This window comes from Notolabrus celidotus, chromosome 13 (assembly GCF_009762535.1).
Source record: "Notolabrus celidotus isolate fNotCel1 chromosome 13, fNotCel1.pri, whole genome shotgun sequence".
In the NCBI taxonomy this organism is placed as follows: Eukaryota; Metazoa; Chordata; class Actinopteri; order Labriformes; family Labridae; genus Notolabrus; species Notolabrus celidotus.
Window position 1 is genome coordinate 16,596,338 of NC_048284.1, and position 13,586 is coordinate 16,609,923.

At 39.8% G+C, this 13,586-nt stretch overlaps 1 protein-coding gene and 1 long non-coding RNA gene across 2 annotated transcripts in view; one reads left to right on the forward strand and one right to left on the reverse strand.

The window, feature by feature from the left end:
* LOC117823895 (beta/gamma crystallin domain-containing protein 1-like) overlaps positions 1 to 5,260 on the reverse strand; it is a 40,225-nt gene extending 34,965 nt beyond the window's left edge. The window contains exons 1-2 of the mRNA XM_034699163.1: positions 4,931 to 5,260; positions 366 to 1,768 (exon numbers count right to left, since the gene is read on the reverse strand). Coding sequence (XP_034555054.1) covers positions 366 to 1,768; positions 4,931 to 4,933 — 1,406 coding nt within the window. The 5' untranslated portion in view covers positions 4,934 to 5,260. The remainder of the gene's footprint in view (positions 1 to 365; positions 1,769 to 4,930) is intronic.
* LOC117823898 lies at positions 4,458 to 11,254 on the forward strand. The gene is made up of 3 exons (XR_004633512.1): positions 4,458 to 5,048; positions 5,189 to 5,303; positions 9,919 to 11,254. It is a non-coding gene; the product is annotated as an uncharacterized LOC117823898 (long non-coding RNA).
* The last annotated feature ends 2,332 nt before the right edge of the window (positions 11,255 to 13,586 follow it).

The window sequence follows — 13,586 nt, forward strand, 5'->3', positions numbered from 1 at the left end:
TATCAGAAGTGAACTTTGCAGTACCAATCCTAGCAGAGTGCTGCACTTTGTGTTATGACTCACACTGTTGTTTCACTGCGGGTACACCTGCATTATACCTCCCATAGCAGTAAGCGCACATTCCCTATTTTGACAGCAGTGTAGTGATAGACAAAAGCTTGGTAGGTAGGTTACAATGCCTTTCAAGACTGGAGGAGCGCTTGTTTTAAAGTGAAACACTTATTTCAGGCAAATGTGATTTTTAAGAGAACATTTTTTCTTGAGACTTTTCTTTTAACACAGCAGTCTATGCAACTGTAGTAAATCATTGTTCCATTAATATACAAATGACTGACTGTTTATTTGACATGTAAGGAAAGACTTACCTTGAATCAGTCTCTGTTTTGACTTTATCCTTAGCTTCATCTTGGAAAGAATTCAGTCTCGAGCTGAAATCCTGGGTGTCACCTGCTGGACTTTGCTTTGAATTCAGAGCCACGCTTTTTGTAAAAAACTTCACCTCGCTCCGAGAAACCTTCATACTCCTACGTTTGGACTCCGGTGTCTCTGTTTTCCTTTCCACTTTGTAAAGACTGTCATCGTCCTCCATGACTGCTCCTCCATCCACCACACTTGCCGCAGTGGCTTCTGTAACTGTGGAATTTGCGTCCTGGAAGACATCCAGCTTGGTGACTGAGTCAGGACAGGAAGTCTCACCTTCTCCTCCTACAGGTGAGGCCTGAGAGGATGGGTGGTGCTTAGAGGAGGAGTGTGCAGATGACTCTCCCATGTTAGTGTTTGGACTCTTGCCCTCAGCGCTGGTCACTGTGTTATCTGATGAAGGGAATCCCTCTGAGACAGCATTGGGAGGCATTTTTTCCTGCTGGGGGCTGCTCCCTCCATCTCCCTGAGAGTTCTTCCTGAGTCTCCTTTTGGCAGAATTTTTCCGCCCCATTATGTCTTCCTCTGTTTGTTTATGATCAGGTTCAGCCTCTAGCTCTGAGTCTTTCTGTGATTTCAGTGACACTCCCACTAGGGCACTGTAATAACTTGGTGCCCCAACCGCGGGCGTCACATTTGTCCTTTTGTTCTCTGCGCTTGTTGAATTTGCCCTCTTTGGTAGATCAAAACTCTTTGTGGATTTCGCCCTAGGGTGAACCTGCAGGCTTGTCTTGACCTTAGTGATGACTTCCTGTCCGGAGTTTGTGTCTTTGCCACAATGAATCACACTGGTCTCCTCCAAGTAAACTTGGAGCCTCTTGCCTGTCTGGGCCTGTGCTTTTCTTTGGGCCTGAGGCTGGGTATGGGCTCGGTCAGAGTCCCGTAGCACTCCCTGCTCAGGCGAAGAAGAGAGATGTGTCAGATGGCTGGCATTCTCCTTTGAATTCCCGCTCTCTGAAGTACCGTTGCTGCCCTCCTCCCTATCCTTGCCCTGCCCTGTTCTGTTCTCCCCCCACCCGAAAAACTCCTCCTCATTTGGACCTCCTCCTGCACTCTCAGTGCTGCTCACAGCAGAGCCGTCTCTGTGGGCAGACTGCGTGGCGTCCTCGCCTTCCCCGAAGAAAATGTCTCTGGAGATCTGTTGAATCTCCTTCTTCTGTTGTTGCCTTCCTCTGGGTCTTACAGACTCCTCACTCTCCTCTTCTTCTCCCTCTGACTTAAAAACCTCATCACTTGTTGGGGAGGCATGTTCAGATGGACTCTTGGGACTCTTTGCCCTCCATGGAGAGAACCAGCTCCCAATACGACCCAAGACCCCGGTACTCGGCTGCTCCTCAGGGGTCTCAGACTAAAGCAAAGCAGAGAAATAAGCCACATAAATGTCTCTTTACTTGTGCAGGAGCAGGTAATGAACATGCATATTTCACATGAATATGCACTGACAGTAGTTACACGTGGTGGTGCAAATACCATAGACTGCCAATGAACAAAGGAAGGGAGCAGGCGTGGGATCTAAATCACACATAAGTAGGGGTTGTTGGTTTAAAGACATTTTTTAGTATGGCCATGCATCTCTCAGCATAGTAAAGACATGCATGAGTGCTTATAACCTGTACGCTTACCGTAGAAAATACCATATCATTCAGATTCTTTATGTAGGATGTGAACATGATTTTGGTTTAGAACAAAAACTCCTAAAGAGCATAAAACAAACACAACATCATTCCAAGACATCCAAAACAAAAGCACTTCTTAAAAAAAAGCAAAAACTTGTAATTTAAAAAGATATTCTGCTTTGGTATAGAAGGAGATATATCCTTAACTTTCTATATTTCATCACATATTTTGACAGTAAATTCAAGATCAACTCACCCTTAATTAAACACAGAGGAAAAGTTTTCTCCTTACTCCAAAAAGAAACAACTTCTCACTAATCTGCATGTCTAACTGATTAACATGTAAGTTCAGGTTTTCAGAACCTCCTCGCATCCAAGGAAGCATCCACAACTGCATGAGAGCGGCAGACTGTGGGCGCTGAAGAAGTTCTGCCCCTCCAGCGGAGCGCACGCAACTCTGTGGTGAAGTGATGCCTTCACGGGCTGCTCGTAAACTTCGGACATGAGCTTCAAACGTCAACAAGTTGTCAGCCAACTGTCTGCAGTTTCATTTCGCTGACGTGTTAATCAGTCAAATAGCCAACCATATCGAGATTATATTACATTACTTCCTTCTATCAGCTGTGAGGATGAATATTTTACACTTTGACTTGTTAAACAACCTTTTTTCAGATCTTTGTACTACACCATGATATTCTTAAGGCTTAATGATGGTGAACTTTATTATTGGCTTATGTCAGATAACATTTGTACATTTTTATTTGTATTTAAATAAATACTTTTCTTTTATTAGTTCGGCTAAATCTGGTAAAATTTAGTTTAACTCTTTGTTTTGGTATTTAAAGAGTTAAGTCCAAAGAAACACAATTTATGGGGGGAAGGAATGTTATGAAGGCTTCAGTAAAAAGACTTCCCTCGGGCTGTTTGTTGTCGTTGATTGTTTTGTTTTGTTGTTTTGTTACAGCCACCAACATATGTCCTATTTAAAAAGAAACAACCTAAAAGTTGTGTTTATACATATTCCCTACTGTCATTGTCAGCACTTTTTTGTTAACATTATTCAAAATATCTCACTGAACAGTGAAAACTGAGTTTACTTAAATTCCTGCTGATTACCGTATTAAATCAAACAATTGTGCGTTAACTTGTGACACCTCCGTGTTGACACATTGCAGCTTGGTACCTCAAGTGACACTTTGCTGTCAAATATGTGTGACACTTGTTTGCTCTCAGGTCAGGCAAGTTCAAATCTAATGTTGAGGTTTTCAGTATGATATTGAACTAGTGCTGGGCGATACCACACTTTTATGATTCGATACGATAATGATTACTTTTTTGGCAATTTATTCGATACCCGATACCGATACTTTCAGTGATTTATTTTTTTTAACAAAATGCAACCCTTGACAGACAAGTCCCATGACAAATACTGTTCATTTAAAAACGTTAATATACTAATGCTTTGCTGGCCTTTTTTAAACAATGAAATAAATTTAGAAAAACAAAAATAATAAATAATCAACATCCTCTATTTAAATTATCTGAGTGGAAAGGTTAAAACAGCCTCTTCACCATGACTACTGTTAAAATGACACTGTGATTATGATGTCTCTGAATATGTTGGTACAACACTTTGGAGTAGGTTACCCTCAAAGAATCAGAAGTGACACCAGTGGCGGTTCTAGACCAATTTTACTTGGGGGGGGATCCAGGGGCAGGGGGATCCAGGTTCAGTGTGACACATGCGCTTTTATTTCGCATTTATGAATTAGTATTGATATTTTATTAGAGTAATCGATACTCAAATGAGTAGTGTGTAAATATCGATGTATCGATACCACAGAATTGATACGCCCACTACTATATTGAACAGAAAAACTAAATCAAACAGAAAAAAATTAGCACTGAAACAGCCAAAAAGCTGCATGACAGTAAAGTTACCATAATAGCCAAAGGTTCAAAATGTAACCATTGTGTCTATCCATAAGCCAAAAATGACAATTTCAGTGTCTACCAAGATGCAACGAATCCTGTCTGTGGTTTATAAAGTCAAAGTCATGTTTAATGGTTCTTATTTGGGTTACACAACTCGTATAAGTCAGTTAAGTGTGTAGAACTCAAAAATCCTACATTCATTTTGGAACGTAAAGCCATCAGTAGGTCGTGTCCAAACAAACTTTTCCAGGGGAAATGACGCACTGACTGGCTGTGTGGGTTTTGAAGAGCCTGTTCGGTTTAGTCTAAATGCGCGTCCCCCTTGTTTCAGTTGGCGGGCATCTCAAGTCAGTATTTCCATGCAGCTAAACTCAAAGAATTTAACTCTTCAACTTCTCATTTCTGAGAAGTTAGACTTTGCTTTTTTTTTTTTTTACCAGACATGGGAACTGTAAGTCAAGGTCATGACGTGACAAAAGTTGTGATCACGTTTAACATCTTCTGTCGGTTGAATTTAATCACAAACCTAAATCTGCCTGTAGCTGTGGGAGTGGCGCAGGTGATTAAATGATTGCCTGTTCTTGATGGGAAAGACATTAGCTGCCCTGTTTAGTACACAGACATGTCACAACAGGTAGCTTTTGTTTTCACTTCGCCTATAATTTTCTTATTATAATTGTTTAGATGCGTGACGTGTTTACATAGCCTATGAAATAAGCCTATTAACATGTACAGAATATTGCTCATAACAAAGTAAGCCTCTGACTATATAGAATCTTGATAGAGGTCGTACAGGTTTAGACTCCATAAAACCAAACAAACAGCGGCCCTGGAGTGTCACACTTTCATTAGAGCAGGTCAGTCCCCAAATTGTCTATCGACCGAAGAGCATAAAGACAAAAGCTCGGTTCATGTCTTTGCAAGCACACCAAGTATGGACAGAGAGAGTGAGTTCTTACCATGATTACAGTATTTCTGCTGCCTTCCCAGCTGTGTCGGGAACAAATGAGTCCAAAGCAGCTCGCTGCAGAGCTCTCACATGAAAGACGCCTTTCAGAGCTCCTCCGCCTCTGTGAGGTAAAAACCTGTCCCTCCTCAGACTGAGCAGATCCCTGCACTGCCTAATTAATATTTAGCGCGAGCCAACATAGGAAAGTATCTGAGCTAACTTCTGAAGACCTCAGACATGCCATTGAGTAGAGTTTTGTTTTTCCCAGGGTAGAGGAGGCTGACATGGAGGTGGAATCTGCCCGGGCCAGGTAGCACACCCCGAGGCAAACAGCCCTGTGACACAGCAGGCAGCTGAGGCGGTTTGTTGTGCAACTACACCAGGTATATGACAAGGCCACAAACAAAGACACTGCAGGGGAAACTGTAACCTATGGACTGTGGTTAATCTGGAGTAGATGTAGATGGAGGGAAGTGCTTAAACAGGCCTACACATTTAAGAGTCCACACTGACATTATAACGGCGAGCTCTCTGGTTGTTTTTAAAAGTAAACTTAAGACTTACATTTTTAATCTAAGTTTTAATTTGGAGTAATTTATTTTTAGCCCTGGACTGCATTATTATTTGTATTATTATTTTAACCATTATTATTTGAATCATTGCTTTAACATATATTTATCTTATTTAATTATTTATTTATCTTTTGATATTTTACTCATCTGATCTTGTTAACGCCACCTTATTTTTAACTTTTCTTTCCACTATTACTTATTTTATTAATTTTACTGTATTGATTTTATTTTATTTTTAGGTATTTTATTTAACCTTTTTTTTTTATAAATTTATTTTTCAAGTGTGTTACACCAATGTGACATACAACAAGGTAACCCCCTTGTACACAACAGTTACAAAGTAGACCACCTAAACAGAACAAAACAAAAGGAACAAGACAGATCACTCAAGCATACAGATAGACAGATTTAAAGTTTTGTACTGACAATTAAACACAAAAAATCCATAAACTTTTTATCATACTCTTATCATATACCCTTTCTATTGTTCATTCCCACATGCAGTACCTCAACTGGGGTGCATAGCATGAGATAAGTTAATGGGAAAAGAAAAAAAAGTAACCAAAATAAAGAATAATAGTATTTATAATCCTGCCTTTTATAATTTTACCATTGCTGTTGTTTTCTGTCTCTCTGTTGTTCTGTGAAGCACTTTGGGCTGCATGTTTTTATGTATGAAAGGTGCTTTATAAATAAAGTTGAGTTGAGTTGAGGTTTCCTAACGGGTGGTTATATACTGTTAGAAAAAGACACTCACTCTATTTTGTATTGGCTTACAAAGAAATGTTTGGTGGCTGAAAAAAAAAATCTAAAAAATCTAAAAATTTATAATATAATGAAAAGAATGGATTAAATAAGGTAGCTGTTCACGTCGGAAAAATAAAGGTATGTAAATACAGGTTAGGGAACATGTAGTGACCCTGTAAATACTCTGTTAGTAAAAGATACAACACTGTATTATTAAGGGCTTACAAAGAAATGTTTAGTAGCTGACAAAGTTAAAAACAAAACAAAAAACAAAGTATTAAAAGTTCAAAAATATCAAGAAAAAGATCAAATGAGGTAGCTGTTCAAGTAAAAGTAAAGGCATGTAAATGCAGCTAAGGGAACCTGTAAATAGTGCATTATTTGAACAGAGTATTATGGTATTGCAAAAATGTAGGAGTGTCAGTTTACCAAGGTTACGTGAAGGCTTGAAGCAGGTATGGCCTCATGCACGCTTTATCACTTACTAAGACTATATTATATATCTTTTTCAGCTGACCACCCATAATTCAATGCTAACCTTTCCTTTCTAAGATCCTACTCTTATAACTGATAGAAAATTAAATTCTGAATCTCTTTTTTCTACAGACAGAAACCGCCTGAATGCCAAACACACTTCCCTGCTAACACATCCTCCCTGTCTGTCTCTTTCTCTGTATCTCTCTCATGACTTATTAATGCCTCACAGAAGCTGAAACCTGTCTCATTCTCCAGCCTATGAAAAATTTACACTTTGCCTTTGTTTTCTCATAGCAGACCGCAACAGGACAGAACAAGTAGATGATAAGTCACAGGCTTGTATCCTTAGTGATATCATTTAAGTGACTGAAAATTGGCTCTTCCCTGCAGATCCATGCTTCTCAGATACTGGAGGTGTTAGTGTGTTCAACTGTTTGGAAGTTACGCGAAAATGAATCCACTTATTACAATTATCACAGAGGAGTGGAGGTCTAGTTTTTCTGGTTCAGTGATGATTAAGCAAACAGTGCAAATTATGTAAACACAGAAAAAAAAAAAGCACAGAGAAAACACTATTTTATGCCTTTTCATCTCCTCTCACTCCACTAATTGACCTGGATTGAAGGCTTTGCATCAGAGCTTGTAAAACATTGACAAAGCCGATATCTCTGAGATGAGTCACACACACTGAGAAACTTCTATCGACTGCAGTACTGACATGCAACACAGTGAGATATTCAAAGCATTTCTCCATCTCTTATTTTATTTATATGCCACAGTTTGTTTCCAGCCCTGCATTCTGTATCACTTTGTGTTTGTACGGTTTCAAACATGTTCACCTGGCAGCTTTTCAGTCAAAGCGGACGCCTTTTGTTACATTGTGCAGAGACACTGGAGGCGTGTGCAAACAGCTGCTGTCTTCTTTTTGAGTGGCAAAGAAGAGTTAGTTGTTCTTTGTATCCACATTTGCTTTGCCCAGCATGGGGTTTAAAACAGCAGGCTGTTTAAGCCAGAACGATTGTCCTCTGAAGTTTTACTGTGCCATAGCTCGAGTTTTTCTTCTGTAAGCCTAAACAAGAATATTTGCTGTGAGGCAAAATTGAGTTTGCCACTAACAGCTGCTCAGATTAGAAAGTTTTGTTTGGTGGTTGTCACTTTAATTGTCGTGTGGGAAAGGGCCCTGACACAATGACCGTGACCACTAATTGCTACAGCTTTTAATGAGATGTGCCTCAAAGATGCTGGTTAAGAAAAATAGCGAAGCCAAGCTAATAAAGTTTATTTGGCAACAGACATGCTCATTAGTGCAACAGTTTAAGGATTTTGATGGGGGTGTCCCAAGCAACTAGGTCATTGACTTTTGCATGGGTGGCATAAAGTGTGCTCACATTCAAATATCCAAGCCCTATTTTTTTGCTTTTTTGTCTACAACAACCTTTTTTACAACAGACTATTAATGTATCATACAGTTCATAAACTGCAGTGTATGTTTCCTGATTGAAAAAAAATTAGGCAATAGAGTTTTGCACTGAATGCTTCTAAAAGTCAGCTGCAACAAAACACATGTCCTGCCTCTAAACTTGCAGATAGCCAATCATATTTAAGAACAGAAATATGACACCCAAAGATGCCTCTTAGATTTCAAGGTATGCCCATATCATCTCTAAGCTGCAACTTCCAGTCTCAAAATATGAAACACATGCGGAAGTGGTATAAACTGCAGTTCATCTAGTGTCTGCTTGAGGCTGACTGCAAAAACCACATACACACCAATTTAAAAAAGACAATATATGCAGCATTAATAAACATGTAAACCAACAGCCTGCTTCAAAAAACGGTCCAGGTCTGAGTATCTAATTCCTCTAGCGGCTCACACTGTAGGGGGTTGAGTTTTTTTTTTCTAACTTAACAGTTCAGAAGATATTAAAGGGATATTTCAGGTTTTTTTAAGTGGGGTCGTATGAGTTACATTACACTAGTGCTCCTGCTGGCCACAATGCGTGCCGGGTAAGCTCTTCCCCTTTAATTAGAAAATTCCCAGAGGACCAGCAGGCAAGCTAGCCTATTTTCTCTGGGGACGGGGCCGACCGGTCAGCGAGGTGCGTCCGAAAATAGTGCCAAAACAAAGGGGGTTTCTGACGGCAAACTGAATAGCTCCAGATTTTTTAACCGGTGCATGCATTTGCACCGTGATGAGTGCCTGGACCATATTTTCTTAACTTTGGCGAAATTACGTGAAATAGGCGGCCCCGTCCGCAGAGAAAATAGCCTAGCTTACCTGCCGGTCCTCTGGGAATTTTCTCATTAAAGGGGAAGAGCTCACTGGCACTCATTGTGGCTAACAGGAGCACTAGTGTAAAGTAACTCATACGACCCCACTTAAAAAAAACTGAAATATCCCTTCAAGATTACGAGTTTTGCCCACTTAAGGACATGACTGACTTGACTGACAGGCAGCACCCTGTAGCTGTAGGCTATGAGGCTCAAACCCTGCCTCTTTACCTCACACTAACTCGACAGACGTTAGGTTCAGTTCAGCATTTCCGCTCAGGAACAGATGGGTGACGTCACGGATACTACGTCCATTATTTATACAGTCTATGATCATCCCTCACCATCCTCTGGAAATGCCCTTAAACATGTATTAGTGTCATAAAGGCAGAAAGATTCAAAACATCGAAAACTTCTGTTGAAGATTTTATTATTACTCCTTCAAAATAATTAGAAGGCTAAAAAAACCCGACACAAACCTAAATTAGTACATGTTCAAGCCTGGCAGAGCTTTTTAAAGAAGCCCTGTTGCCATCTGATTGTTTGGGTGAGTCTTTGCCTTGAGTGTAGCTGATTATTTTTTGCCTGAAAACAGTGCTTGACTTTAAATGAGATGTATTTAATCTGCCTTGGACATATCAATGACTTTTAATTAGGTAAAACACTTAACATTGAGGCGGTTAAAGAGGTGCTTATCTCCAGTGTTTATTCCAAAGCAAGGGATTGAAGTTGTCTCGACAATATCATTTAACATTTCCCTTGCTCATATTATGGCAGCATACACTTGAAAACCCACAAAATATGCAGTGCTTGTTGTTTTCTTGTAACTGAATTGGTAATTACTATTTAACTAACATTTTTGTTAACACCCACAGGATCCTAGAAAATTCAGCGATTGCAAAATGCAAATGTTTTCCCTTTTTTCCCCCAGCTCTCCGCCTCCATGTTGCTCCCCCTCAGCTCTTCATTTGTTGAGGCCTCATTGCAACTCACCAACTGTCAGCCACAAGGCCTGCAGAGACCGCCCAGGGGCATTTAGGAGACTTGCAACAACCTCACTGCCCCACCCACTGGTTGTAGATCCTCGCTGCACCCTTGGAAGGGTCAGGGTCTCCAGTCATATTGGAAAAGCAAGTTTGAAAGATAATGCTGAAGCATGAGGAGCAAAGCGCAATTCATTCCCGCATGGTTAGTATTAAAGGCACGTCATGAATTGGATGGACTGGAATTGAAATAATCTATTTCTCTATATTTTACATTCCAATGCAAGTTTCCTATCAGCTGTGTTGTGTTTGGAGTGGCACGGTGGACACAGATGACTGATCACCACCCTCTTTCAGAAAATAAGAACGTGACTCACTGCCGCTCCCTCCTTCACCGCCCACATCACCACAGCAACCTTCTTCAATCATGTGCTTTTATTTCGCTGGTCTTCCATTCAGAAACAAGGGAGTAACGAGAATCATGTGGTGAAAACAGAGCTTCTCTAACTTTGTTTGAGGGAAGAAATACTTACCAGGAGAGGAAATCCTGCAGACACTCAGACATCCCAATTAGTCAGAGAGCCTTCTTGGTAATGAACTTAGAAGCATAGCATTACATAACCTCAGATATTCAGACATTCGCTTTCACTAGTGTCTGCCCACACAAGTCCTCTTTTTCTGAACCCTGCTGCCACTAATTCAGAACTAAAGGCCCCCCCACTGTGCTCTCCACACTCTCTCTAAGTAAGGTTTATTAACACAAAGACGGTGGGGTGAGACTAAGCAACACTTCTAAGCGTTACCTGCTGAACTGAGTAATCTGCTATATTGACATTTTAATGACTAGTGATACTTCGACCATTTCTCTCTGCTCAGTGATAAAGAAGAAAGATATTTCACCTGTGTGGTTTCCTGTACTCAGAAATACGAAAGGGAGAAAAAGGTGAGGGATAGTATTGCATGGCTTGTTTGATACCATGTTAGTTTTACTATTGATTCCCAGCTCCACTCTCTATGCCAGCTGTTATATCTTGCAAATCAGACAACAAATGAGCTTAGATCAAAATATGATCATTCACAAAATTTGTGATGGAATATTATCTCCCTTAATTGAAAAGGTGACCATATAGCTAAAGTCCTCCCAGAAAATGATTCGAGGAAACTAATTACATTTGCACAGCTCAGCCCCAGCTGCCCGCCTTACTGAAAAACATAAGCTGTGTCTGTGGAGTAAAGAAGAGTGTTTTTTAACATTAATTTCCCTGATGCCTCAGAAAAAAGGAGTTAATGGGCTGTTTGTCAAAATCTGTAAAAACTGATTTGTTGGGAGTCTCTTCCACGGTAATGTTGATTGACTCTCTGTTATTCCCAGCACATCCCAGCAGCGACTAAGTATACGAAGCCTGGGAATTTACTGATAATGGACAATAATTTCCCCCAATGTTCCTTTGCGAATCATTCCCTGATTTGGCTTTAAGTAATTCAATTTGTTTTGACTGTGTAGGTGTTTTCTACAGGAATATAGGCACAAACAGAGCAAAACTGATCCACAGAAGTTTAAGGTTTGCTTAGAGCTTTTCTTTCCTTCCAATCCTTAAATCCTTAAAGGGTTCACTGCAGTTTTTAAAGGACAAATTAACGTATTTCGTCATTTCGTAAATAGCTCATATATATGAAGAGTTCATTTGCAAAAACAGATATTTCCTTTTAATATACATTTTTAATAAAGTAAAATTTTTAAGATACCGCTAATTATTAATGTCATTTTGACTTAGTAAAAGCCACCCAACTTCTATTGATTGATAATACCTAAAGCTAGTAATAGAAAAAATGTGTTTTATGAAACATTTTTTAATTTTTTAAAGTGAGTTATCTTTTTTTGCAAATGAACTCTTCATATTTTAATGGTCACAATGTTGAGAAAAATGAACTCCATTATCAGATCTTTTTACCATGTTGGGCCCGAGCACACAAACTTTTAGCCATGTGCATGAAAAAGTGACGTAGATAATGTAAAGACAGTTGTTGGTTTGTGGTCAGTTTTGTGCCCAAGTTGGGTATTATGACCACAGTAGGATTTTTTTTTTCTTTTTAGCCAGAAGCAACCATTTTTACATTCAAATAAATTGGAGAGGACCTAAAGCTTAATAAGGACTTTGAACATACAGTCTTTTCTCACGGCAAAATTGTTATCTAGCTAATAAATGGTATAAAGCTAGTGTTGAGAGGAACGGAGGGAATGGCAAACACAAAATGTAGCTAATTCTGTATATCTAATGCAATAGTTTCCTGCAGTGATCCCACAGTAAGAGATTATATTCGTGGTGAAAGATAACCAAATGGCAATGGTAGAGGAGGGCAAGCAGCTGGTAAAGAATACAACCTTGATATCCTGAAACTCGTCTTCACATCATTGTTTAAATTAAACTAATCATCTTTTTATCACTGTTTTCTCATCATGGGGGAGAGCTCTGACAACTGATCAATGTATGGGTAACACAGAATGAAAATACAAACCAGATCTGGAGAGTACAATCACCAACACCTATAGACACAACACATCCCAGAGTAAATGATATGTCACATATTTGTGTATAAATGAACTAAAAAATATATCAACACCACCACCATGAAAGGTCATGATCAGAGACTGAATTAGCTGAGGAGAAACCTCACATACAGCTAGTAGCACCTAACTGTCCATTCATGAACCTGCAGTTTCTGCACATCTGTACTGGCTTCATTTTTATGCCCGAGAGGTTCCTGCTTGCATGTTAATCAGAATCCAGTTAATGCTGATTAACATGATCTGACCAACATGTAAATGTGAGTCCAACAATCAAGGTCCTTCCAGCTCCAAAAACTCTGAGGGGAAACACGCTTAAAAATCCCCAAGATGGCCTTGGTTTCAGTCTCTTGTTTGATTGCCAGAGGGGTTCCAGAAAAAAAAGGATATTGGCTTAATTTTTATGAAAGGTGCTGTAAGATTTTGGCAGAGGCCACATAAGAACCTCTTCTGATTTTGGACTTGCTCCAACTCAAGGTCTGTGCTCACAAAGTGCCGCTCTGGCACTTTGAGTTAATCATTAAGACCAATACATGTTACACATGTCAATTTGATTTCAGTACGACAACTCACGTTAACTTCAGATAAAGTTTATTGCCGCATACAGTATTGTGTTTGGCGTGTGGGCTCCGAACCTCATTACTCAGCATATATTATTTAATTCATACATTTAAGAGCAATGAGATAGGACTAACCCCCCTCGGAGCCCGCAGGTGGATGCCGGGGAGGAGGTGGGTTCAAAGTTTGCACACAGCACTGAGCAGAACAGCAGGAGCACTTGCAAAGCAGAGGCAGAGACGGGGAGACATGCAGCTGAAATAGACCGCCAAATGAGGATGTTGAGATCAGCTGATAGGGAGGATGATGACGTGTCAGTATGACTGAGCGCAGCTCGAGTTGTCTGCCTTAACTAGCTTGCAGGCGGTGCTCCATTCATTTCTGAAATACCTATAAGCTATTATTGATATTATGTTGGTCTTAAATAAATCATACATTTGAAATTGATTTTGTCTCACATCATTACGTGTTAAAAAATGCTGCAAACACAAG